Source organism: Octodon degus, unplaced genomic scaffold, assembly GCF_000260255.1.
Source record: "Octodon degus isolate 3935 unplaced genomic scaffold, OctDeg1.0 scaffold00123, whole genome shotgun sequence".
NCBI lineage: Eukaryota > Metazoa > Chordata > Mammalia > Rodentia > Octodontidae > Octodon > Octodon degus.
In genome coordinates, this window is record NW_004524699.1 from 6,811,121 (window position 1) to 6,836,935 (window position 25,815).

The following is a 25,815-nucleotide window of genomic DNA, read 5'->3' on the forward strand; positions in this document are numbered from 1 at the left end:
AAAAAAAAAAAAAAAAAAGCATGTCTTCTAAGGTTTTTTTTCCCTCTCTTTTTTCCAGATGGTCTCACAGAGTTGCAGAATTGTCCAGGCTGGGTTTGAATTTGTGATCCTCCTGCCTCAGCCTCCCAGAGTGCTGGGATTACAGGCATGACTGTGCCAGGCTTTGGTGCAGTTTTTCTGGCCATACACCCATCTGTTCACAGAGGGACAGGGTCCTAGTGTGAGGTGGGGTGTGAGGTCCCCGTGGTGGGAGCAGGTGGCAGCACTGTTCTGGTGGAGCTGCGTCCGAGGGCTGAGGCGGGAGATTCTCTAAGCACGCCTGAGTCCCCACATCTGCAGAGTCTGGCGTCCTTGGCCTGTGACCTGAGCGCCCAAGTGTTGCGTAGTGTTTTCTCAGTGCTGAGGCTGAATCCGGAGGCCCACTACCGCTGAGCCACGACCTAGTCTGACACTTACCATATTTAAGAATTTCTTATTTTTTGAGATGAGGTCTTGCCATGTAGTGCAGCTGGCACCAAACTTGTGGGCTCAAGCAATCCTCCTGCCTTAGCCCTGTGAGTGCTGGCACCCAGGCCTTGTGCCACTGAGCCTGGGGGTTTTAGCCCTTTTTTTTCTTTTTCTTTGTTGGAAGTGGAACCCAGGGCCTCATGCATGCTAGGCAAGTGCTCAGCCCTGGAGCTACACGCTCAGTGCAGTTTTACTCATTTAGAAGTGTGTGATTCAGTGGGGTCCTGTGCTTTTACAGTGGGTGCGGCCCTTGGCACCCTGCATAACTAGCATTTCCCCACCTCTGCGGGGTGCATAGTTTACATACCCCCTGCCCCCAGGGCTGGGGTGGATCTTGTGTATTTTTTCTCTGCCTCCAGATAGCCTTGCTGCCCACCTCGGGCCCTAGTAGGAGCCCAGTCTCTTCAGATCCCTGTATCTTTCCTCTGCGTTGTCCGCCGCGATTGGCGTCCCCTGCTGGACAGTTTTATTTTTGGTACTGGGTATTGGAACTCCGGGTGTTTGCTCAAAGTTGCTAAATTACTGGGACTAGGCTAGAAGTTGGGATCCTCCATCCTCAGACTCCCAGTGTTCTGGGATTGCAGGCATGTGCCACCATGCCCTGCAAGAGTTCGTTTTTATTTTTGTTTATTTTGTTTGTTGAGACAAGGCCTTGCTGTGTGGACCAGGCTGGCCTTGAACTCACTATGTGGCCCAGGCTGGCTGAGAATTCTCACTGATACTCCTGCTCAGCCTCCCAAGTGCTGGGATTATAGGCGTGCAACACCATGCCCTGAATCTGTTTTAAGGCTAGATTGCTCCCTTTTGCATTACAAGTAGGTTAATTTTGGATGTATAATATCTTCAAGGGATTTGGGGTGAATTGGGCCTGAAACTAAAAACAAGGGAGTCAGGTGTGGAGGACAGGGGCGGGTAAGAACCTGGCAGGACTTTGCATTCTGAAGTTACAGGCTGCTTAAAAATACCATCTGGAGGGGCCGGGGAGATGGCTCAATGGACTGAGCGCCTGTTTAGGCAAGTATCTGATCCCCAGTGTCACATGCTGAACTGGCCACCGAGACCGGGTGTGGTGGCGCAGGCCTGTAATGCCAGCGCTGAGGAGGCAGGAAACAGGCGGATCTCTACGAGTCCGAGCTGCATAGTGAGACCAACTAAAGCATAAAAAAAAAAAAAAAAAAAAAAAAAAGGCCCAGGCTGGTTTGCCACCTGCAGCCCTCCGTTGTCCCCCTGGAGCAGGGGTGGCCAGCAGCCGCTTCTCCAGCACTGCGCTGGCCCGCCCCACCGGCCCTGGTCTCCCTACTTGGCGGGTCCTGCTGGCCCTCGGATCTGGGCACGGTCCACCCCACCCCCACCCCTGCCCTCCACAGTGCAGTTGGCATTTGGTGGCCATCTGCGCCCCCGCCCAGGATGTGCTGGGGACACAGGAATGTTATACTTTTGTTGCCTGGAGTACGCCAAGTGCCCACAGAACACTGGGCAAGTGGTGCTCCCTGTTTTTCTTCCTTTCTTTTCCCCCCGGAACCGGGGGTTGAACTCAGGTCCTTGCGCTTGCCAGGGAAGCGCTTATTCTACAGGGAAGCACTTTTTCTACTGAGCTATCTCCCCGGCCCCTTTCTTCTATTTTTCAAGAAAGGGTCTCAGTATGTAGCCCAGGCTAGCTTTAAACTTACTGTGTAGCCCAAGCTGGCCTGAAACTCACAGTGATCCGCCTGCCTCAGCCTCCAGAGTATCTAGAATTGGAGGAGTCGTCTACTGTGCTCCTGCTCCCATGTCTACAAGGAGCGCTCCGTCACGTCGGATACTTTCACCTAAAGTCTTAGGGCAGGTTCTTATTGGTATGTTTGGGTCACATGGCCACCTCTGAGCCAATCAATGTGGTGGTCGTGGGAGGTGCCGTGCTCTGATTGGTTGCTTTGGTTTAGACCTGAGTGGCCCTTTAAAGGGCCCGTTACCAGCAAGGTAGCCTACCCAACGCCCCGCAGCGCTGCCAGGAGCCACTCGTCAAGTGTCTGGCGTACAGCCGTGTAACACGGGTTTGCATCTCCCTCCCAGAAGAGTTGCCAGACAGCCAGCATTGCCACAGCTGAGGCGGGCATCCAGGTCCGGCAGCGCGCGGAAGCCCAGGTGCAGACAGAGGCCCCCGCGCCCCCCGCGCCCCCCGCGCCCCGGCCCGACGCTCCCGGGCTGCTCGCCTTCCTTCGCCGCGTGGAGCCGGCAGTCACCCGCGAACTGAACCGGAACTGGCAGAGCCATGCGTTCGATGGCTTCGAGGTGACCTGGGCTGAGCCACAGCAGACGGTAGGGCTGGTGATGGCCGTTAATGCCATCCCTTCTACCCGCAGTAGTGCCTGCCCTGGTAGCGGTCATTGAGCACTTACTTTCTGCCAGGTACTGGACTAAGTCATTCCTTTTTGGCCGCACTGGAGTTGAACCCCAGGCCATGCCACTGAAGGACCTCTACAGCCTTTTTTAGTTTTTCAGCCCTTTTTATTTTAGTCAGTCTCGCTAAGTCACTGAGTTGCTCAGGTTGGGCTTGTATTTGTGATCCTCCTGCCTCAGCCGTCCAGACTGTGGGAGCACAGCCGTGACCCAACACCTGGCCTAGCCTAGTCTTTGCATGCATTAATCCTCGAGCGCCCCCTACTGTCCCGTAGTAGTGTCTGCCCGTAGCGATCTCAGCCCGCGCTTGTCCCGCGGCTCCTGCGACCCAGGCGGGTAGGTTGGGCTCTGTCGGGCTCCCAAGGCACCGCTGGGGAGATGGGCCCGAGCACAACCTGCTTGTCCAGGGTGAAGCCGAGGGAGTGCTTCCAGGTGGCCAGCCGCTGGGGTGGGCTGCTTTCTCTGTGGCTCATTCACCCTCAGGATGTGGGCAGGGCAGCGCCGCCCTAGGCCACACAGGTGACACTAAAATTGGCCCAACTGCGAGGGTTCGGTTTTTAGAAGGAGAAAGGAAGAAAGAAAAGAAAAGGAAAGGAAAGAAATTAAAGAGAAAAGCAAAGCTTAGAATAGCTTTGCAGCTGTCTGGGAGCGTCCTTGAGTTCGTTCATGCCACAGCCACCGCCCCTTCCAGCCCAGGCCCTGCCACTGTCAGCTCTGCGTGTGGCGCCCCTGAGGGTGTGGCCTCGGCCTGCTCTGCAGCTAGTGCTGGCTTGGCTGTCAGGCCCTGATGGCTGGGTTCTGGAAATGACAAATGTAGGGCTACAGTTCCCTCGGGGACGGCCAGTTTGCTCGGCCAGTGTTGAGGGCTTTCCCTGTCCAGGCCTGAGTGTGGCTTGGGGCTCAGGATGGGGACGGCCTGTCTCTGCAGGTGACCTGTCTGCACACGCTGGGCTACCCACCAGCCCAGGAGCAGGGTCTGCATGTGACCAGTGTGTCCTGGAATGCCACCGGCTCCGTGCTGGCTTGTGCCTATGGCCGGTGAGTGGTGGGGGGCAGCAGGGATCTGTCCCCCAGGGTTGGTTCCCAAACCTGGCCATCTTGGGCATCTTGCTTCATGCTGCCAGGGCACAGCAGGGGGAGGGCTGGGGGCCATGCTTTACTGCCCACCTGCTGCCTGGCAGCCTAGCCTTCCTGGCCAGCTCCCTCTGCTGCCGGGCCCATTGCTCGGAGCCTCCCTTGGCACCAGGGCCCTTTCCTGGAGCATCCCACACTTGGGCTGCAGCCCTGGGGTACACACAGAGGTGATCTGGCTGGGTCTGGCTCGTCCCGTGCAGGCTGGATGACGGGGATTGGAGTACACTCAGGTCCTACGTGTGTGCCTGGAACCTGGACCGGCGCGGCCTGCAACCCCAGCAGCCATGGGTGGTGGTGGAAGTGCCCAGTGCCACCATGTGCCTGGCCTTCCACCCCACACAGCCTTCTCAGGTTGCAGGTGAGTGCCCGGGATGCCTGTGCTATTAAGGGTGAGGGGAGGAAGCCCGTGGGCTAGGGCTTCTAGCAAGTACATAGTCTGGAGCCCATACAAGACCTGGGGGCTGCATGTGGTGTGTGGAGTTGGCAGGAAGGGAGCCTGGGGGCAGCAGGAAGAGCTGTGGGTGAGGCCTGAGGAGCCAGAACTCCCAAGGGGACTCTTCCCGGGTCTTTTGCAGTGAAGGGGCTCTCTGACCCTGCTCTGTGGGGGCCGTGTGGGCTCATGCCTGGCCCGGGGTCCCCACAGGAGGGCTGTACAGTGGCGAGGTGCTGCTGTGGGACCTGAGCCGGCTGGAGGACCCGCTCCTGTGGCGCACAGGCCTGACTGATGACAGCCACATGGACCCAGTGTGCCAGGTCAGGGTTTGGGGCCACAGGGCCGGTGGGCAGATGGTTTCCCTCTGAGGGATGACAACTTGGAGGGATGGCACCCTACCTAGGTCATCAGGGAGCTGGCCTTTGGACACGAGTCATGTCTGTCCCAGTAGGGGCCCTGTGGTGTTCCCAGCTGCCTCCTCCCTGTGGCCTGGTGCTGGGCGAGGGCAGGACCTTGGGAACTTCTTGGTTTCTTGGAAAGGGGTGGGCTGCACACAACCAGCCACTCTCCATGCCCTTCCCTGTGGTCACAGGTAGTGTGGCTGCCCGAGGCTGGGCGTGGCCACTGTTTCCGGTTGCTGAGTGTGGCCCCTGATGGCAAGGTGCTGCTCTGGCAGGGGGGTGGCCCGGGCGGCCTGCAGCTTCGTGAGGGCTTCGCCCTGGTCCTGCAGCAGTTGCCTCGGAGTGCCAGGCTGAAGAAGGTATGTGGGGCGTGGGGCATGGGGCATAGGCCAGCGGCCAGGCCCAAAGTGGCCTTACCAAACCCTGCTGCCCTCCACAGCCTCCCCGGGGCGAGACCGAGGTGGGTGCCACAGCAGTGGCCTTGTCCAGCTTCGATCCCAACCTCTTCATCCTGGGTACAGAGGGTGGCTTCCCACTCAAGTGCTCCCTGGCAGCGGAAGAGCCAGCCCTGGCACGGACGCCCAGTTCCGTGTGCCTTCGGGCCCCCGCTCGCTTTGTCTTCTCACCGCATGGCGGCCCCATCTATTCTGTGAGCTGCTCCCCGTTCCACAGGTGGGGGTTGTCTGCTGTGGCCCTACTGTGGGTGGCGGTCCTGGGGATGGGCTCTCGCGTGGAGGAGCCCCAGGCTGAGTGCTCTGCTCTGGTCCAGGAACCTCTTCTTGAGTGCAGGGACCGACGGCCACGTCCACTTGTACTCCATGCTGCAGGCGCAGCCCCTGACCTCGCTGCGCCTGTCCCACCGGTACCTGTTTGCTGTGCGCTGGTCCCCTGTGCGCCCCTTGGTCTTTGCAGCTGCCTCTGGGGAAGGTAGGAAGAGGCCACCAGGCCAGGGAGTGACCCCTCCAGCCCCAGGGTGCTGGCGGGCAGAGTTCAGCCTGGAATTTGCCCCCCACCCCCAGGTGATGTGCAGCTGTTTGACCTCCAGAGAAGCTCCCAGAAGCCCACCGTGTGCGTTGTGCAGACCCAGGATGGAAGCCCCGTCTACTGTCTTGAGTTTAACATCCAGCAGCCTCAGCTCCTGGCTGCTGGTGACGCCAAGGGCACAGTCAAGGTGTGGCGGCTGAGCTCTGCCTTCACTGAACAAGGGCCCCGGGAGACGGAGGACCTGGACCAGCTAGCAGCTGAGGTGGCCACCTGAGGATGACAGGGACTCCCGACCCCCAGCCCCTACTCTCTGGTTCAGGTGTGAGCTGAATGAAGAGGTGAAACCTCTAGGGGGAGAGGCAGTCCTTTATTTAACGTCATTTACACGAAAACAAGGTTTGGGGTTGGGGGAGAACACAGGAGCACAAGCCAGCTGCTTCGGTTCTGCCACGTCGGAATGAGGGCAGCTGGCTCTGTTGGGTCTGGGTCCCCACGGCAAGGCGGTGATTGTGGCTGCATCAGAAGCGGTCTGTTGAAGCACCGTTGCTACTACGTCTTAACCAAGCAAAGCGGGCTCACGGGTACACAGAGTGACACTGTCTGCGGGGTGGACATGCGGTGGGCAGGCGGGTGGGGGGTCAGTTCACGAAGAGTGAGCGGGTGAACTCCACGTAGTCGAAGGCCGTAGGCAGCTCACGGCCCTTGCTGTCCACGTAGGGCTTCATGTGGGAGACGCAGTAATCGGCCTGTTCCCGGGTCAGGTTCTGGGGGTGGGGGTGGGGGGTGGGGACCGTCAGCAAAGCTGCACGTTGGGTGGCTTTACAAGGCCCCACGGCCCCCACCTGGAGCTGTGAATGGGACAAAACTGCGAGCCAGCACTGCTCACAAACCAGAGGAGCCCTACTGTGTCCCCAAGCCCCCGCCGCCTGCACGTACCTGGTAGAGCTCCTCCTTGGTCACGTAGGGCTTCCCCTCGGAGCTGAGGGCCCGGAAGGCGCTCTCAATCTCCTCGCTGGACTTGACATTCTCTGTCTCGCGGCTTATCATGAAAGCCATGTATTCCTGCAGCGAGACATGGCCATCCCTGGGGTGGGATGGGGGTGTGATGGTGAGTGGAGGGCGGGCTAGGCCTGCCATGGCCGCTGCTGTCCCCGACAGCTTACCTGTTGGGATCTACTGTGTCTAGGATTGCCTCAAACTCGGGGTCTGGCTCCCCTTCCTCCACCATGGGGAGGTCGTAGCCCAGCGAGCGCAGACAGGACTTGAACTCCTGGTGGTTCAGCCTGCCAGACTTGTCCTTGTCAAAGTGTCTGTGGACAGGGCACAGGACTGCTCAGTATGTGACCTGGCTGCACAGCCACCACGGCCCGGAGCCAGGGAGGGACCCCACTCACTTAAACATCATGCTGAATTCCTTGAGGGCCTCCTCGGTCACACCTGTGGTGTTCCTGGAAGGAGAGCAGGATTGGCGGCCGGCCTCCACACGGGGACATCCCGGGGCCGAGCGCTCTGCCTGCCCGCGCCCAGTACCTGGCCTGGATCTGCTGCTCCAGGTTGTGCTGCATGCGCATGCCCAGCTGGTCGAGCTGGTCCCACTGCTGGGCCAGGCCCACAGTGCTGTGCTCTGTGTACTTGTTGTCCAGGATGAGGGCCTCCTCCATGGCAGCCCCCAAGTCCTCGATCTTCTTCAGCTGGCTGCGCATGGCTCGGATCTCCTGGTGCTTGCGCTGGGGGGGGGGGGGGGGACGTGTGAGATGAGGCCCTGCCAGGGCTGGCCTGAGACCCCCCCAAGAGGGAAGAGCAGAGGGGGACAGCAGGCCACCCAGGGGAAGCAGCCAGGACTGTGGGCCAAAGGGCTGCATCCTTTTAAAGCAGGGCCCCTAGTGGCAGCTGCTAAGGACCATGAGACGCAGATCTTGAGTTACTCTAGGCCAAGGGTAAAGGGGCAGAGCTGGGCCTGGAGCCTGGGACACTCACTTTGGTGGCTTCAAGCTGGGACTCGAGGGTTCCAGATTCTTCCACCATGCAGGACCTAAACACAGACGCACAGTGAGGCGGGGCCTGAGCTCAGGCAGCAGAGCTCATGACTAACTGCTTACTCGGTGAACAATGCCTGGCAGCCTATGCATCCTCTCAGGAAATAAAACCTATCTGCTGCCCAACAGGCCTCAGGGGCAGGAGGACAGGAACCACATTGCAGGCCCTTCCCCGCTGGAAGGTACCTACATGGGGAACCATGTTTCAGGAGGGGCAGTGTGGCCTCTCTGAGAAACAGTGAAGTGGGGCACAGCGGTGGTTTTGGGAGATAGCCCTTGTCCTGCCCAAAGAAAGACACGGAAGCCTGGACTTGGGCCCTGGGGAGCAAGTGGGCTTGGGGGAGCCCGCTTCTCCCCAGGATCACACACACAGCGAGGTCACAGAAGGCTGCCAGTGAACAGAGACAGCACACGAACTGGGGTCACATGCAGGGACGAGTTCACACGACGTGCAGCCCAGGCTCCTCGGTTCCCATGTGCCCAAAGCCCAGCGAGCCAGAGTGAGCCCCAAGTCTCCCCAAGTCCAGAGAGCTCTAGCAGGCAAGGCCCTGGGTCCTGCCAGGGAAGAGGGTGGTGGGGCTGGTGCAGCGGGACAGCCCCTCCTTCCAAGCGGCCCGGGTGAGAGTTAGTCAGAAAGCTGAGCTGCTGGGGAGGCCACAGTGCATTGGAAAACCGTGGTGAGGGAAGAAGAGAATAAGAGGAGAAAAACCTTCCAGACAGGTCATCCCCAACTTCATACTGATAGACACGAATGACCCGACGATACGCTATGCTAGTCAAAGAGAAGAAACCGAATGAATACACAGGAGGGTGGCAGCGGGAGCACCCGAGACAGACATGCGCACCAGGCCCCGGCTGGCAGCGTGCGGGCCAGGACAACTGGGTGCCAGGAGTGGACACCTAGGGCAGCTCAGTGGCACCAGCAAGGCCAGCCAGGGCTTGGGAGGAGCCACAGTCCAGAGGGCATGGCAGGCGAGGCAAGAGGCTGGGCAGCAGGCAGTGTGAGGGCAGGTGGGCAATGGGTGTATTCTGTCCCTGTCCCTTGCTGCTCTGCAGGAATGTGGGGCCTTCCTAGCACCAAAGGCCGTATCTTCCTGTCCTAGAACCTCAGGGGCACCGTCTTGGTAGGGCTGGCCTGGTCTGTCCCCATGTAACATTACCACCACGTTTCTGCCTTTGGGGCGAGCTGGGGCTGTGCCTATGGCCCAACACTGCCACCCAGCATCACGCCTGCTGACCACTTGGGAGCTAGGCAGTGGCTCTGGACACGGGGGATGCGAAGAAGCCTACACATCCCCAGGGGCTGTGGCTCTGGCACCCTGCTTGGCCATGCCCCTGCCAGGGAGCAGCCTGCGGGGCAGCGACGAGATCAGGGCACCACTGTGGCTGGGAGCTTTGGGGAAAGGCAGGCCCCTTCCTAGTGCTTGGGCAAGGTGGGTATTGGGCCCATCCTGGGAACCCCTGCAAGCTGGGCCACAGAGGGACAAGGGGCAGAGGGACAAGCACATGAGACACCACAACCCCAGACCAAGAGGACGATATTAACCCGTCGAGGAGGTAGGTTCTGTGAAGATCCAGGCGGCCATGAGACAAGGTGGGATCCAGATGCGGCGGCAATCAGAATAGGGACGGGAACAGAGACAGAAAAGACAAGAGAAACAAAACGAAGAACATGAGCACTTGTCACATTTGACCTGTGCCAGCTACTGCTGCTAGGTGCTGACCATGGGCTGCGACGGTGGCCTCAGCCTGGCACATCTGGCCTCTTTCCAGGGATGTCCTCCTAGGCCCTGCTCCAGCTACCCACGCTTGCGGCCCCAGGGCCTGAGCAGGCAGAGCCAACCTCCTCTCCTCCAGGAGGGGCCTGGTGCGCTTGACGTGGCATCTGCTCCGCTCCCTGGGCTGGGGGCATGGGGTCACCTGGGCCTGCGCACCTGGTCTCCTGGATCCACTGGTGGAACGCGTTCGCATGCTGTGCGAACTCCTGGCGCAACTTGTCGTTCTCCTCCTGCCGCCGCTGTTCCTTCTGCAGCTCCAGCTCACGCTCCTGGCAGAGGGAGGCCAAGGTCACCTTTGGCTTCTGGCCAGCTGACCCAAGGCCTCGGCTCCACCCCGGCCCAGTCCTCAGGGGCAGATCAGAGCGCACTCGAGGCCCACAACACCTTGATGATCTTCTGCAGGTTCCTCCAGGTCTCCTCCAGGGCCTCCATAGTGAACCAGGTATAGGGGTTGGAGGCCACGCGGAAGCTCTTGATCTGGCGGTCCAGCTCGGCCAGCTGGTTGAAGTCGGCCTGCGCGGAGCTGAGGGAGGAGCGGAAGGCGTCGTGGGCCTCGCGCAAGGCCTTGATCTCCTCCAGGGAATTGCAGCGCACCGGGTCTGTCAGGTCCTCTTCTGCATTCTCAAACCAGCTGTTGAAGGCTGAAGCCTTTTTGGCAAAGGTCAGGAAGAGGTCCTCCACCTGGAAGCCGAGGGGACTCAGTAAGGGAGGCGTGTCACTGCAGAGCAGGACAGCTCCCAGGGCCTGGCCAGGGCAGCCCGAGCCCTCCCAGCTCTCCTGCCCTTGGCACAACTGGGGCCCTGAGTGCAGCAGGGCAGAAGCCCCTGGCTCCTGCTCAGCTCCTTAGCTCAGGCCACAGCTTCTTTCAGGAAGTCAGGTCTGCCGCCCTCTACAGACCAGCTGAGCCTGTCCTGGTCACCCTCACCTTACGGAAATGGCTCTGGGCCTCCAGCAGCTTCTTTTTCCGGGTGGCGGAGTTGGCCAGAAGCTGGCTCCACCGCTTCATAAGCGAGGCGTGCCGGGCCTCGATGGCCTTTGACTGGACATGCTTAGCAGCTAGCAGCTGGTCTTTGAGGGCAGTGATGTTGGCGATGCCCTCCTGTTGGAAGGCCTGCAGGCCAGCATCGAAGGTCTCCTGCGCGAGGGGGACAAGCCAGCTTGTAGGGACCCTGGCTTCCTTCTGCATGCCTCAGCGCAGAGGGCTGTAGCAGGTTTCTCTGGATCTCCCCACCTCTGCTGCCCCTAGTCGCACCTCCTGCATGCCTGAGAGGCTCCTCACACATGACCTGCTCCCCCACACTCAGTTTACCCTTCTGGGCAGTCCAGGAAGGCTATGTTGGTGGCTAACCTGTGCCCCACACCTCCCGTTTCCTTGAAAATAAGACCTAACCGGGAAAATATGCCCGTGTCACGCAAAGCTTAGACCTCAGTGCTCCCTTGCTCAGTGGCTCTCTGTAAGGCATGTGAGGCAAGGACAGGCTGACTGTGGCTGTCAGGTTTTTTTTTTTGGCTGTCAGTTTTGATCTCTGGTTTTCAAGGCTGATTATTTCCACTTAGGCCCTTCCTACAGGGAGTCAGACAGATCCCCATGAGACTGGGGACAGTTTGTTTCTGGTTACTCTGGAAGCTCCAGGCTATATCCTGGGACTCACAGGAAATCGCCAAGGACCTTAGGGAAGGAAGCCCAGTGCCTACTGTCTGTGGGAAGTGCCCTGCTAGCGCCGCTGACCTGCTTGGTGAGGAGGGTCTGGACGGAGGACAGGTCTCGGCCATAGTCATCTGTCTTTAAGCTGTTTTCCTTTTCACCTAGAAAAGCAAGTTGGAAACTGTGGCACCCCTCCCCAGTGCTGCGAGACACATTACAGAAGGATGTGGCTGAGAGGCAACGCACCGCTTTGTTTATATGGAAGTCCAGAGTTGCCAACACCCCTTCCTGACTTGACACCAGCTGGGTAGTCCCTGCACTCCAGACCAGCCCATGTGTGACACGAGCCACATGGGCCTCCACATGCACAGGGCAGCCCTCTGGGCACGCCCCCATGTCTGTCAGCACCAGCCCTCCTAACCCCAACTGCCGTGCCGGCTGCTCACCGATCCAGGACTCCACTACATCCGCCTTCCAGTTGAACTGAAGGAAGGCCGAGTTCTCATCCAGCTTTGCCTTCCTTTGGGCTGCGGCCTTCTCCAGGTCAGACACCTTCCCGTTCAGTGCCTTCATCTTCGAGGAGATGTTCTCCTCGTGGTGATTGTTCTAGGCCCAACAAAAAAAATCAGCCTCGCTCCCACTGTGGCCACTCTGCTCCAGGCCTCGGGCGCTCGATGGCAGCCCTGTGAGCCCTCTAAGGGGTGTGGTGCTGCGGCTTGAGGTAGCGACTGCCTCTGGGGGAGGAAGGTGCTGGCACTTTAGCCACAGTGACACAGGCACAGTTAGTGACCGGGGCCTTTGCAAAGAGCTACATCCCAGCCCTTTACATTGTGAGACAAGGTCTAAGTCATGAAGCTGAACAGCTTGGACTAAAAATTGGGGTCCTCCTGCCTTAGGTCTCCGAGAGTGCTGGATTTATAGGTTTGCCTAGTGTTTTTTATTTATTTATTTTTTGAGACATGGTGTCACTATGCAGTTTAGGCTGGCCTTGAGCTGTGTAGCCCAGGTTGGTCTCGAACTCTAGTGATCCTCCTATCTCAACCTCCTGACTGCTGGGATTACAGGCATGTGCCACCATGCCCAGTTCCAGCACTAGTATTTCTGACAGCCAAAACAAGAAACAACTGGAACCACCTCAGTCATCATTTCAATAAAACACCACGTTGCCAAAGAGTGACTTCTGAACATATGCAATGAAAACAATGGTTGGAAAGAATTTTGACACCACACAATCAAAACTGTTAAGCCCTAAATAGTCCAGATATTCCAATTAAACTTTGATTAAAGGTATATTTGAAAACATACAAAAAAGAAACAGAACAACAAAAACCCAGAGGCAGCACAGAAGCGTGTGTTTGTGTGTGTGTGTGTTGTGTGTGTTTCTCTGGTATGTGGAATCACATTCAGGACCTAGCACTTGCCAGGCAGGCACCTTGTCGCTCATCTGTATTCCTGGCCCTTGTTTTGAGACAGGATTTGGGTGCATAGCCCAAGATGTCCTCAAACTTGTGACCCCCCCACCTCAGTCTCCTGAAGGATTAGATTACACATGTGTGCCACTGCATCCAGCTACGAAGGGTTTTTTTTGGAGACAGGGTCTCACCACATAGTGCAGATTGGCCTTGAACTTGCTTATGTAGCCCAGGCTGGCCTTGAACTCAGTGATCTTCCTATCTCAGCCTCCTGAGTGCTGGGATTATAGGCATGAGCCAACAGGTCTGGCCATGGTATCTATTTCTTTTTTTTTTTTTAGGAACCAGGGATTGAACTCAGGCCCTTGTGCTTGCCAGGGAAGCGCTTATTCTACTGAGCCATTTCCCCAGCCCCTCATGGTATCTATTTCTTCATGTCATTTTTTATTTCTGTCAGCTCTACAAAGAGGTAGTACTGAGAAAAAAATCTAAAAACAGCACTTTAGCAGTGCAAATGTCACAGGAGAACCAACCCCCGTTTGTTTAATTAAGGGAGAATATTCAGCCTTAGCAGTTTCCCTCACTGGCTGCTCACGCTGTGACCCTTCCCTGCTGTGTTGTGCTTCGGTGACCCCGGGCTGGGTACTCACCTTCTTAATGAGGTCCTGCCCATTGGTGCAGACGTCATTCACGCGGTCCTTGTGCACAGTGAAGTCTGTCTCGAAAGCCTCGTGTTTTTTCAGTAAGCCCTGGAGCAGGAGCAAGGCCAGTTACTGAGGGCTCTGTGCAGGGTGGGACCAGGACAGAGCGGCCCCAGTGGAGGTGAGGTGAATGGCCACAGTGCCAGAGGCAGGTTGGAGGTCAGCGAAGGAAGCAGGAGCAGCTGTCGAGGTGCCAGCGTTTGCTCACTGAGCTGCAGGGTCCCTTGTCCCCTCTCGCTTAGCCCATCTCCTGAGGGGCCTTCCGAGCCCTGGCTCGGTTGGGTCTGCCCCCCACCAACTGCATCTTGAACTCGGTGATGCACAGAAGCCCCAGATATGTCATCAGAACTCCCCCAGCTCAGCCTGAAGGCCAGTGCTGCTCCCCACAGTGCAGGGGCTACTGGCGGCTACAGACACACGGCCATGATACTTCCGCAGGCTCCTGCCAACGGGGGTCATTCTTCCTCCCATGAATGTGGACTGCCTGGGGCTTTGCCCCCAGGCAGTGGGTCTGCTGCCAGCTGTGGCACAGGCCGGAGCAGCAGCTGCGCAGTTACTGACATTTGCAGTCAGGACAAAGGTTTCCGGAGTAGTGTCCAACAGTGTTGCTACTGTGTGAGGGTGTGTCACAGCAGGGCCATGGGTGGGAATGTGGCAGTCTGCAAAGGGGACATGTAGGGTTACAATGAGCTCATTTGGGCAGACCCAAATGGACCTCCCACAGGACCTGCATCCTCGTGCAAGAGGGACAACATGGGACACAGACAGGCACCCAGAGAAGAACAAAGACTGCAGGGGTGCTGCTACACACTTAGGCAGGAGGCGGCGAGCAAGGCCCTGGCTTCCAGCCTTCAGGCTGGGGACACCTCACATTAGCAGCCTGGACCCCATGAAGCACATGTGTGTGGCTGTCCCTGACCTGGATGGCAGCAAGAGTGTCTCCATAATCCTCACTGGCCACCAGTGTCATCTTCTCATTGATCCACGCTTCTTCCTCCTCCACGTTGGCTACAAACTGCTGATACTCCAAGGACTCCTCTAGTCGCTGACCCCTGATCACAGGAAACAGGACGAAGTCATAATCTCTTTGGGCAGAAATTTTTGTACTTAAATGCTTTTGAGAAGGCGTTCGTGAGACCGGAAGGATGTAAAGGGTTTGGGACATGAGGTAGGTGGGGTCCTTCAGGCAGCAAGCTCAGGAACCACATGCCACCATCAGATTGTGGGACAGGATGGCTCCATGCAGGCCTGCAGGAACCCAGGGCAAGCTGACCGCATGCCACTTAGAAAAGGCCCGAGTGTGGCACCACACCAGGAGAGCACTCACCGCGCGGCCGCCAACTGCTTCAGCTCCTGCCAGTGCTCTACGAATTGGGCCAGGCGCTGCTGGATCTCCTCCTGCCCGATGGTGTTGTCGTCAGACAGCTTCTTGCCAGTGTCCAGGACGCCCTGGAGGGCGACAGCAGGCATATCGGCCAGTGAAGCAGCTATGTCCTGTGCCTCTGTCCCGAGGATTCCAGGGAGGAGCCTCAGCATGGACCAGGCCTCTCGACCACATCCGTCTGCCCAGGCGTACTCACCTGAATGGCTGGCTCATGTGCAGCCAACTCCGCCTCTAGCCGCTTGTGCTTCTTTCTCAGGTTCTGCACACCAGTGAGGTCACGGCCGTAGTCCTCGGAGCTGACCAGCAGCTTCTTCTCCCTGGGGCCAGGGCAGCACGGCCGGTCAGTACGCGCGTCTCGTCTTTCCGAGAGGCCCACACCAGCCAGCCTATGCTGGGAAATCCTGTCCACGCGGGATGAACAGACGGACTCATCTGTGTGTCTGGGTTCTACAGGGCACTAGTGCCACCCTGGGGATGGGAGTGCCATTGGTGTTGCCATGAGTCTGATTTCATCATGTCTGTCATGTGCACAGGGACACAGAAAGGTTTCAGATTTTTTTTTTTTTTTTTGTATTTTAGGGAAGGGTCTACTGGGTCTTCAGGGTCTCACTACTAGATTGGACTCGTAGTGATCCACATGTTTACAGCCTCCTAAGAGCTGGGATTACAGGCACGCCACCATGTCCAGTCTCAATTACCATCTCAGCATGCTCTGGAGGCGGGGCCGGCATGGCAGGCCCAGGGATCAAACCCCCAATCCCCATGCCTGCTTGCAGGCTCTTTAATCAGTTGAACTATTTGGCCGGCCCTTAGATTTCTAACATGGGTCTCACAACACTGTCCAGGCTGGTCTTGAACTCATGTCAATCAATCCTCCTGACTCAGCAGGCAGAGTAGCTGGGATTTCAGGTATGCACTATTGTGTTGTTTTTTTGTTTGTACTGGGAATTGAACTCAGGACCTTGCACTTACCAGGTGTTTGTGCCCCTGAGCTATATGCCCAGCACAGGTATAGGTATGTGATTTCATGTCATTTATTTAACGTCTTAAGCAAGAAAACAATTAGGACAGGAGTTTGTCCTGAAAAGTGGTCTGCTGGAGTTGGTGTGGTGGCGCATGCCTTAATTCCAACACGTGAGAGGCTGAGCAGGAGGATCACAAGTTCAAGACCAGCCTGGGCCTTGAACTAGTGAGAAATGCCCTAAAATAATGCAGTGGTCTTCATGTGCATTTCATCCTTTGAGAAAGACTGCCATTCTGGCAGAAGAGGGCTGAAGAAAAAAATTCAGCTCCACTTCCTTGAAGAGCTACTCTCTCAGGTTGGACAGAGAGGCACTACACTGGGGACCAGGGCAGGGCCCCATGCGACACTGCTTGTCACCACTGTACGTGGGATGTGGCAATAAGCATGCAGTGGCCTGAGCCCAGCGGGGTCCCTGGGGCTGCACCTCCTGCAACCGCTGTTCAAGGCCCTGCGGCCTGGGAGGACTGGCGCTTAGCCATGAGACACGCACTTGATCCACGACTCCTCGTCATCCATGTCCCGGAAGAACTGGTGCAGGCGGTGGGACTCGCTCAGCCGGGCGCGCCGGGACGCCGCCATGCTCTTAATCTTCTGGAAGCGCCCATTGATGGTGTCCCTCTTGTCCTTCACTTGGGAGGTGTCAAAGGCACTGCTGGTCATCAGGCTGTCTGCCTGGCTGTTCAGGTCCTTTAAGCGATCCTGGGCGATGGGACAGGAGGGAAAGGTCAGATAGCTGGGTCTTGATTGCTGTGGTGACTGACGCATACCTGTAAACCTGGCACTCGGGAGGAGGAGGCATGAGGATCACTAATGAGTCTGAGGCCAGCCTGACCCTGTCTCAAAAAACCAAAACCCCAAACCAAACCAAGCGAAAACACATGGCTGGGAAGGTGGTGCGGTGACATGCCTTTTGTCCGTGTGGACACCTGCACTAGTGGTGCCGAAGCAAAGAAGTGCGAAGCCTGTGCCTGCTCACAGCCAGGCAGGGATTCTTTCCAGTGACTGCTGTTTAGAGGCAAGGTCTTGCTATGTAGCTCGGGCTGTCTTCGAGCTTGCACTCCTCCAGCCCGAGTCCCCGCCCCCAGCTGTGTCTTGCAGGTGTGTGCCACCATGCCCAGCAGGAGCCAAGTCTTAACTGGCACCCACCAGTGGAAGAAAAGATGTTGCAGTTAAGGTTTTTTTTTTCTTTTGGTAAGTGCTGGGGCTCAAACAGAACTTTATACCTTCTAAGCACAAGCTCTCCCACTGAGCTCCACTCTGAACCACTGCACCATGCTTTATAAAGCAGCAAAAGCTAAGTAACGGGCTGAAGGTATGGCTTAGCGGTAGAGCACTTGCCTAGCATGCATGAAGCCTTGAGGAGCTCAACACCCAGCACTTCTAAACCAAGTTAATTTTTCTTGAATATCCAATTTAATTTTTTTAACTTGGAAAAATGATTAACATAAGCCTTGGGCATCCAATAGACACTTTAGCCAAAGTGAAAATATGCTTATCACATCAAAGAAACTTGACAATTTGATGTCAAAGACAGAATTCACACCTTGAGCTGAGTATAGCCCAGATACTTGGGAAGGTGAGGCAGGAGGATGCCAGGCTAGCCTGGGTAACTTAGCAAGTTATTGTCACAAAAAAATACATGCTGGCGAGATAGCTCAGTGGACTAAGCACCTGCTTAGGTGAGCACAGGGGCTAGGGTTTGTGTGCTGAGTCGGCAACTGAGTCGGGGCGTGGTGGTATACGCCTGTAATCCCAGTGCTGGGAGGCTGAAAACAGAAGGATCACTATGAGTTTGAGCTACGTAGTGGGACCCTGCACACACCTAAAAAAGGGTTGGAGATTTGGCTTTGACAGGTTCTGGCCCTAGTATGAGTTGAATTATTACACTGGTCACCTAACATGGCTAAAGTCCTTAAAACAACAGCTTGGGCTGGGGAGAAAGCTCAGTAGATAAGTGCTTGCTTGGCAAGTACACGGTCGTGAGTTCAGTCCCTGGTACCAAAAAACCACCCTCACCCCCACCAGCAGCAGCACCACCCCCACCCCCACCCCCAGCAGCAGCAGCAGCACCAGCACCACCCCCACCCCCAGCAGCAGCACCAGCACCACCCCCACCCCCAGCAGCAGCAGCAGCAGCACCAGCACCACCACCAGCAGCTTATCTTCCTAGAGACCAGCTCCTCCTTTCACCCAGCCCAGTCCAGGATACAATGTCCCTTCAGTTTCCTGGTGCCACAGGGAAGATCCCCATCAGTTCCTCAGGTGTCACTAAACCTGCCCCCAAACTCCACCACTGACCAAAGTCCGTAAAGTCTCAGCCTCCCACTGCCTCAGTCAGAGAATTCTCCCTTGTATTCTCTCCATGTCTGCAAAGTCAATAAAGGCCTCTTTTATCTTTCTTATCTCCTTATTTTGCTGCTGAAAAACCTAACATTTTGGTGCAGAAAGTACCCATTAATGCTTGTTTTGGGGGACAGGTGTTCTGATGTAGTCCTCACTGACCTGAAAACTTCTCCTGCCTCAGCCTCCGAGTGCTGGGTCTACACGTGTGCATGAACCACACCAGGGAGTGTCCCTCTGGTCTGATATCCACTAATGCAAGAACCACCCTCCCCCAAAAAAACTTTCAATAGAGAATTAGAATTCTGGAAAATTTATATCCACTACTATGAGCCTGATGGCTTACCAAAATGTAAAAGTTCTTTTTTTCCTTTTTTCTCTTTTGCAGCGCTGCAGGCTGAACCTAGGGCCTTGCGCCTGCTGGGTAAGCAACCTACATCCCAGCTGCCCAACTCTTTCTTTTGTCTTTTTGAGACAAGGTCCTGCTAGGCAGTTCAGGCTGCCTCAAACTCACTTTGTAGCCCAGACTGGTTTCAAATTCACAATGATCCTCCTGCCTCAGCCTCCTGCGTGCTGTGATTGTAGGTGTGTGCCACCATGCCCAGCTCACAGCCCTTCTTTGAGACAAAGTCTCACTAAATTGCTGAGGCTGGCCTGGATCTGACGATACTCCTGTCGCAGGTTCCTGCGTAGCTATGATTAGAGACATGTACATCACACCTGGCTAAAATGCACATTTCTTTTTGATCTTTCGTGTTTACGTAATGATACTCTGATGAGACTGGTGGTGCACTAGCAAATGTAACGTTTTGGTTTCACACAGGGTAGCGTGTCGGTCCTTAGAAGCAATGGGTGTAACTTAGCAAACCAGCACATCCGTACTATGTGAGCCACGTACAGTGTGAGAAAATCAGGGTGGGCGAGAGCCACTCAACTTCCAAGATGGATGGGTGGATTCCATGTAATTTGTTACAAAAAAGTGACCTCACTTTGCAACCCACCTTTAAGAAACTAGCACTGGTAGATTCTGACACAGTAGCAAATAAGAGTATTCATAACAATGTGAATTAAACTATATCTTCCTTTCTCACCTATCTGTAAAGCTGTATGTTCATCAGGTACAACATACCACAATAAATTGAGTTTAGAAGCAACTATAAGAACCCAAACTTTTGGGGCTGGGGAGATGGCTCAGTAGGATAAGCGCTTGACCAGCAAACGCAAGGATCTGAGTTCAATCCCCGGTTCTGCAAAAAAAAAACAAAAAAAAAAGAATCCAAACTTTTTTTTTTTTTTTATTGAAGTGATTTTTTTAAAATATTTATTTATTTTTATTTATTACATTTATTTATTGTGTGTCCAAACTTTTTTTTTTAATGGAACCATGGATTGAACTCAGGCCCTTACACTTTCCAGGCAAGCACTTATTCTACTGAGCTATCTCCCCAGCCCATATCTTCTATTAAGTTGGCCATTAAAAAGATTTGCAAAAATATAACTCATGCCAGTCTTCTTTTTCAGGAAAATATTGTGGCTTTTCACTAAAACTATTACATCATAAATTGTAATGGGGGGCTGGTGAGATGGCTCAGTGTTCTAAATCACCTACTTAGAACAAGCTCAGCAAAGCACAGGGACCGCGGTTCAATCCCCCAGCACCACATGCCAGCCAGCCCCGCCCCCTGGTGGGCTGAGCTGGCCACACACACACACACACACACACACACACAAATAAATAATTAAAATTTTTAAAAAATTTAACTTTTAAAATTTGTAAGATGGGCACGATGGCCTATGTCTGTAATTTCAGGGCTTAGGAGGTTGAGGCAGAAAGATCACTGCCAAGTTTGAGGCCAGCCAGAACAATACTCTGAGACCTTGTCTTACTTTTTTTACACTTTTTGTGGTTGGCTCAGCCCAACCTAGGGGAAGGGCTGGCGTGGTACGTGGTACTAGGGATCAAACTACGGTCCCCTGCGTTTGCTTAAGCTGTGCTTTAGACTGCTGAGCTATCTTGCAAGCCCAATTTTTTTTTTTTTTTTTTAATGTATTTGGTTGTTACAGGGTCTCCTTATGCAGCTTGGACTTGTGGTGATCCTCCTGCTTTCAGCCCTCACAGCACTGGGATTATGGATGTGAGCCAGCATGCCTGGACTCCGGCTGGCTCTGCCCACCCTGGTGGCAGGGCTGGCAAGGTATGTGGTGCCAAGGTTCAAACCACAGTCCCTACAACTGCAGAAGCAGTTTTAGTCTGCTGAGCTATCTCACCAGCCCTCCTAAAAAGATGTTTAAGTGATGGCAAGAACCAATAGCTAAAACCTATATAAACCAATTCTCTTATGGGCTGTTAGAAAGTGCCCAACACCACATGACATCACACATCCCTAACACCCAGCTCCCCAAACCCAGGTCCTGGAAGTGTGTGCACACCCACAACCTGCCTACCTCATGGGCCGAGATGTCTGCCTCCAGCAGCTGGTGCTTCTTCAGCAGGTTGTTCACAGAGGCCAGATCCTTGCCGTAGTCTTCCGATGCCAGAAGGGCCTCCACCTGGCAAGGAGGCAGAAAGGCAAGGCTCTGTGTGATGTGATCTACGTTCTGGAGCCCACGGGCTGCCTGGCAGCTGCTCCAGGTCCTGCCCAGTCATAGTCGGTGCTGAGGCTGCTCGGCTGGGTCTGGCCGCCTGGTTGTGCTATGGCATGTGCCAGCCCGTTAACCTACATGGCTGGCTGATGGCGCAGGCCCCGCCTTCCCTGTGCAGCAAGGCTTAGAGCATGGTGACCCACTGCCCACTGCCATCTGCCTTGTCAGGGAGGGGAGCGGCAGTGTGTGCAGAGGCTACACGCTGTTCCCTGTGGTCGGGCTCATACCCCGAAGTGGACACGTGGACCAGGCTGGTGCCAGCAGAGCCTGGGGGGACCTACCCAGTCTCTCTGGTGCATGGGAAGGATTCTTAGTGACTGGGCTAGTGCTCCTGATGCCTGCTAGTTAAGGGTCACACTGAGTGTGGCTGTAACAGACCCTTGAGATACAGTGCTCATGTGAACTTCTATAGACCGGTAAGAACACACTGAGACATTAGTAGGTCTCTGAGTCCTTTTCTTTTCGTTTGCTTCATTTTCCCTGACTTCCTCCACAGAGAAAGGGACCCCAGTGCCGACTCCCAACCCAAGCGCGGGCCTGGGCTCTGCAGCAGAGCCCCTTCCCCTGCACCTCACTAGGCACAGCGAGCTGAGCCCTTCCTTCTCCACCTGCTCCCTGTGCTCAGCAGTCAGAGTGAGGGACTGGTGGCCGTGAGCACTGCCTGCATGTCATTGGGGCTTCTGACCCACTCACCACCCTGAAGGCCCACATATCTCTGCTGGTGCCCAGGAGAACCTCCTCGTGGTACCTCAGAGAGCCAGAAGTCAAAGTCCTTGATGCCTGTGTTGAAGTTCTGTTGCTTGTTGGCCTCCTTCAGTTTCTGGCTTTTCTCAGCTGACTTCTGCACCAGGAACTGCCACTGGTCAGCGAGGGCAGCCAGGCGGGCCTGGGGAGAAGGGGCTGTCAGGGCAGGGAGAAACCACTACCCCAGTGTGCTCAGCAGCGGGGACACCGGCACTGCCCCCAGCCCCCATTCCCCAGCATCCTGTCCTCTGCCATGGGCAGGTACCAGGCCGCACCTTCACAGCATCCTCACTGCCAGCACAGGCGCCCCGCTCGATGAGGGAGTTGCCCATGTCGATGACCCCGCGGATGCGGTCAGCATTGGCGTGTAGCTCAGCTTCGAAGGCCTGGTGTTTTTGGTGCTTGCTCTGAAAACACCAAGATCTCTGTCAGAACTGCTCCTGGCAGGCGCTCTTTAAGAAGCAGGGCTCTTGGGAGGGAGGAGAGGTACAAAAGCTAAAGACCTAGCCTAAGGGTGGAGGGGTTTTCTAGCAGGCATCGCTGAGCATATATGGGATGTTTTAGGGGGTTCAGCGGGGGGCCTGGGCCAGGAAAGACAGAAGTGCTCCTGCTCACCAGTAGGGTCTAGAAAGTAGTCTCAAAGCTGGGAACAAACTCCTAAAATTATAGACTTCCTAACATTTTGTAGGATGATGGCAATGGCTTGAACTATATCCCCAGCCCTTTTCAATTTAGTTTTTAAAATTCTGATAATGTTTTCCTTATTGTTAGGCTGGCCTTGGACTTGTAATCCTCCTGCCTTTGCCTCGAGTGCCTGGTATTTCAAGTGGGAATCACTACAACCAGCCCAACTTCGGTTTTGAATCTACTTGTATGTCAATTTCCACCCACCATGGCTTTGTCCATGTTGGATAGTAATTTTCTGTTTTTTCTTTTTTTTTTTTTTTGCGGAACCGGGGATTTGAACTCAGGCCCTTGAGCTTGCCAGGCAAGTGCTTATTCTGCTGAGCCATCTCCCCGGCCCTCTGTTTTGTTTTTCTGAGACAGTCTTTTGATGTAGTTTAGTCTGGCCTTGAATTTGTGGTGACCCCCTTGCCTCAGCCCCTTGAGTACTGCCCGGCTGGGACAGAAAATCTTTTTTTTTTTTTTTGGCGGAACCAGGGATTGAACTCAGGCCCTTGCGCTTGCCAGGGAAGCGCTTATTCCACTGAGCCATCTCCCTGGCCCCCGACAGAAAATCTTAACAAGTAACATATATGAAGCTATCTTACCATCTAAGGCACTGGCCACCGTATAGCTATGTATCTGGTGGCTAGTCTTTTTTTTTTTTTTAGTACTGAGGAATCAAACTCAGGACCTTATGTTTGCCAGGCAGGCACTTAAGCTGCTGAGCTACCCCCACGACCCCCTGGTGGCCAGTTTTGTCCCTCTGTTGACAGAGGAACAATCTACAGCACTACAGACCTTGGCTTTGTTGGTTTCTCCCCTGGTAGCTGCCACTGGGCTGCTATCAAAACCCAGGTCTGACGGTAGGTGGGAATTTATTTTTGCCAGGAAGAGGGCTGGGGAATTGGATAGAGCTCTAAAGAATTCATTAAGAAACAGAAAATGCTAACACACTAGAAGAGACTCCTGCAAGTCGCCAGCAGCTGAGGCAGAGTTCTAGGCAAACACCTGGCAGGGTGAGAAACGCAGGGTCTTGGGAGCATGTTACAGGGTGGGACAGGGTAAAAGAAAATAGCAGTGAGGCTGGAGAAGAATTCTGCATCAGATGTTTCATTTCAGAGGCAGCAACTATTAGAGGCCAGGTCCCCTTGACTGGCTCAACTCAGCAGCAATGGGCTGTGCCCCATTGCACACTCCGACCCCTGATATAAAACATAGGGATGGGAATGGCCTTGACCTCGGACCCTGACAGAAAGCCAGGGCTCTTCTGTGTCTTGTTCTGATTGCTCTTTGATTCAAAGCCCACTTATTCTCTTCTACAGCTTTGTTCTGTCGCCCCCCCGCCCCACCCCATGTTGACAAGGATGTCTCCTTTCCTTCCCTGTTGGGCAGTGTCTGCTCTTGTCCTTTTTTTTTTTTTTTTTTTTTTGTGGTACTAGGGATCGAACTCAGGACTTGGCACTTGCTAGGCAGGCACTCATGGGGCTGAGCTATCTCCTGGCCCTTTCTTTCTTTTCAGACAGGGTCTCACTATGCGTTCAGGCCTGCCTTGAATGTGCTGTGATTCTCCTACTTCAGCCTCCTGAGACTGCTGGGATTATAGGAGTATGCTACCACACCCAGCTCCAATGTCTTTTTATCTCTAGCTCCTGTTCCTCCATGACTCTCCACAGCTGCTCAGCTGTGTCCCCCGCCCCCCCAGCTGGCCAGCACTTCTTGATGTCCATTGGACTCACACCAGGCCAGACTGCTCTGCCTGCGCCACCTTACCCCAAGCAAGACAGCACTTAGGTCTACAGAAAAGAGCTGACTCTTCCATTTTTAACAGCAGTGTCCTTTAAAAGGAAGCAAGCAACTGCTGTCCCTAAATCAAACACCACACAGAACTCGACTACATGACGCTGGGGAGAGAAGGGGTAAGGGCTGCAGGCTGATTACAACAGAGAAAGCCACATCCCACAGGAACACTGGATGGAAGGTGATGAGTATTAGGGATGAAAAGCATGGATGGAGAGACGCCAGTGGACAAGTGACCACAGTGATAGCACACTACAGAGACAAATACCGCAGCTCATGGATCTAGAACTCTTAGAAACATAAAGAACTTACCAGCAGCTTGGAAAGCTACAAAAACAGATTAAAAGAACAAGAGTTCAGTACACTGATGTGAACACACCAATCACTACCACACAGCCTCATCTCATCCTCCTTCCCCAGGAAGCTCAGCACTGGGAGTAGCAATAGGAAGGGGCTTCCGCCTACTCTCACTGCATATGCGGGCTTCAACAGAATGCCCAGAAAGGCAGCTTCCAAGGGGCCTGATCAGTGTGTGGGGCTTGTCTGCTGGCTCAGCTTACTGAAGGGCTTCTCACTGGGCTCAGCGCGAGTGCTGGGAGGTGATGTGCTAGGCACACCTCCTTTAAAGATGCCTGTAACAGCATCTGCTCAGCAGCACCGGGGGCTCAGGACAGATGCCCACCCGCCCTGTGCACCTGGATGTTCGTGGGGTCCTTGTATGACTCATCGCTGGCTGTCTGCAGCTTTTCACTGATCCAAGCCTCGATCTCATCCACATCCCGGCTGAACTGCTGCAAGGTCTGGGACTCTCCAAGCTTTGACCTTTTCTCAATCATCTGAGCTTTTAGGCGTCGCCACCTGTGAGTGAAACCGCAAAAGCAAACATGAAATGTCTTTCACCATGGAGAAGGAGGCCAGAAGCCAGTTCAGGCTCGGGTCTCACAGGTGGGACACAGCCGCTCTGAACAAGTGGCTGTCAGCACTAGGACACCCACCTGTCCAAGACTTCGTTGCGCCGGCTTGCAATATCCCCTTTGGCATAATGGCCAGCAGCGATGAGCTGATCCGCAAAGGCCTGCAGAGCTGCGATCTTCTCCTCCTGGGGGGAAGACAAAGGTGGAAGTCAAGGTGGCCAGGGCAGTCCTTATGAGGCTGGTCTTCAGAACAGAGTGGTTATTTTAGGTGACTGGGAACTAGCTGGTGACAGGATCAGAATACACTGACACTTTAGAAGCCAAGAGTGTAAAAGCCAAAAGAAAGCTTGATTTTAATCATTACTAGAATAGAGTTTAACTCAAGAAGACTCCAGGTCACATGGGGGTAGGCTAGTGTTAGGACACTAGACGTCAGACAAAAATGAGACTTCACAATAGGAAAAAGTGGTCAGATTTTCAACAAAATGGTTTATAAATCAGTCATGCGTTTCTTTCTTTATTCCTGTAACTCCTTTACGTACTCTTTTTTTTTTTTTTTTTTTTTTTACTGGGGATCTAACTGATGACCTTGCACTTGCCAGGCAGGTGTTTATGCCGCTGAGTTATCTTCCAGTTCTATGTACCCTAAATTAACCACTCTTAGAACTTATATATTTGTGTGTGTGTGTGTGTGTGTGTGTGTGTGTGTGTGTGTGTGCAGGATCTCACTATGCAGCTTGGACTCATAGTGATCCTCCCGTTTTCTGCCTCCCTAGTGCTGGGATTACAGGCGTGTGCCACTATGCCCGGACTCCATCACCAGCTCAGTGTGCCTAGGGGCAGGGCCAGTGCCAGGGATTGAACCCTTAAAATCACTTTTCTTAAGACATCAT

At 54.8% G+C, this 25,815-nt stretch overlaps 2 protein-coding genes across 8 annotated transcripts in view; one reads left to right on the plus strand and one right to left on the minus strand.

Annotated features, from left to right (window-relative positions):
- The window catches only part of Wdr34 (WD repeat domain 34), an 8,628-nt gene extending 2,442 nt beyond the window's left edge, over positions 1-6,186 (plus strand). Inside the window, exons 2-9 of the mRNA XM_004640578.2 lie at positions 2,560-2,805; positions 3,815-3,924; positions 4,221-4,378; positions 4,664-4,773; positions 5,046-5,213; positions 5,294-5,526; positions 5,624-5,781; positions 5,874-6,186. Of these exons, the coding sequence (XP_004640635.1) occupies positions 2,560-2,805; positions 3,815-3,924; positions 4,221-4,378; positions 4,664-4,773; positions 5,046-5,213; positions 5,294-5,526; positions 5,624-5,781; positions 5,874-6,112 (1,422 nt within the window). The 3' untranslated portion in view covers positions 6,113-6,186. The remainder of the gene's footprint in view (positions 1-2,559; positions 2,806-3,814; positions 3,925-4,220; positions 4,379-4,663; positions 4,774-5,045; positions 5,214-5,293; positions 5,527-5,623; positions 5,782-5,873) is intronic.
- Positions 6,187-6,206: 20 nt separating this feature from the next.
- Sptan1 (spectrin alpha, non-erythrocytic 1) overlaps positions 6,207-25,815 on the minus strand; it is a 63,906-nt gene continuing 44,297 nt past the window's right edge. For 2 of the 7 annotated variants that reach the window (XM_023700267.1, XM_023700268.1), the window contains 24 exons: positions 25,004-25,107; positions 24,704-24,866; positions 24,321-24,335; positions 21,821-21,952; positions 21,550-21,687; positions 20,604-20,708; positions 16,309-16,517; positions 14,991-15,111; positions 14,738-14,859; positions 14,330-14,462; positions 13,360-13,458; positions 11,744-11,903; positions 11,382-11,458; positions 10,578-10,787; positions 10,037-10,333; positions 9,809-9,921; positions 9,421-9,438; positions 8,584-8,646; positions 7,816-7,870; positions 7,369-7,565; positions 7,233-7,286; positions 7,002-7,148; positions 6,775-6,922; positions 6,207-6,602 (listed from right to left, as the gene is read on the minus strand). In XM_023700267.1, coding sequence (XP_023556035.1) covers positions 6,477-6,602; positions 6,775-6,922; positions 7,002-7,148; positions 7,233-7,286; positions 7,369-7,565; positions 7,816-7,870; positions 8,584-8,646; positions 9,421-9,438; positions 9,809-9,921; positions 10,037-10,333; positions 10,578-10,787; positions 11,382-11,458; positions 11,744-11,903; positions 13,360-13,458; positions 14,330-14,462; positions 14,738-14,859; positions 14,991-15,111; positions 16,309-16,517; positions 20,604-20,708; positions 21,550-21,687; positions 21,821-21,952; positions 24,321-24,335; positions 24,704-24,866; positions 25,004-25,107 — 3,006 coding nt within the window. In that variant the 3' untranslated portion in view covers positions 6,207-6,476. The remainder of the gene's footprint in view (positions 6,603-6,774; positions 6,923-7,001; positions 7,149-7,232; positions 7,287-7,368; positions 7,566-7,815; positions 7,871-8,583; positions 8,647-9,420; positions 9,439-9,808; positions 9,922-10,036; positions 10,334-10,577; positions 10,788-11,381; positions 11,459-11,743; positions 11,904-13,359; positions 13,459-14,329; positions 14,463-14,737; positions 14,860-14,990; positions 15,112-16,308; positions 16,518-20,603; positions 20,709-21,549; positions 21,688-21,820; positions 21,953-24,320; positions 24,336-24,703; positions 24,867-25,003; positions 25,108-25,815) is intronic. The other 5 variants (XM_004640477.2, XM_023700270.1, XM_023700271.1 and 2 more) reach the window with 3 other exon arrangements.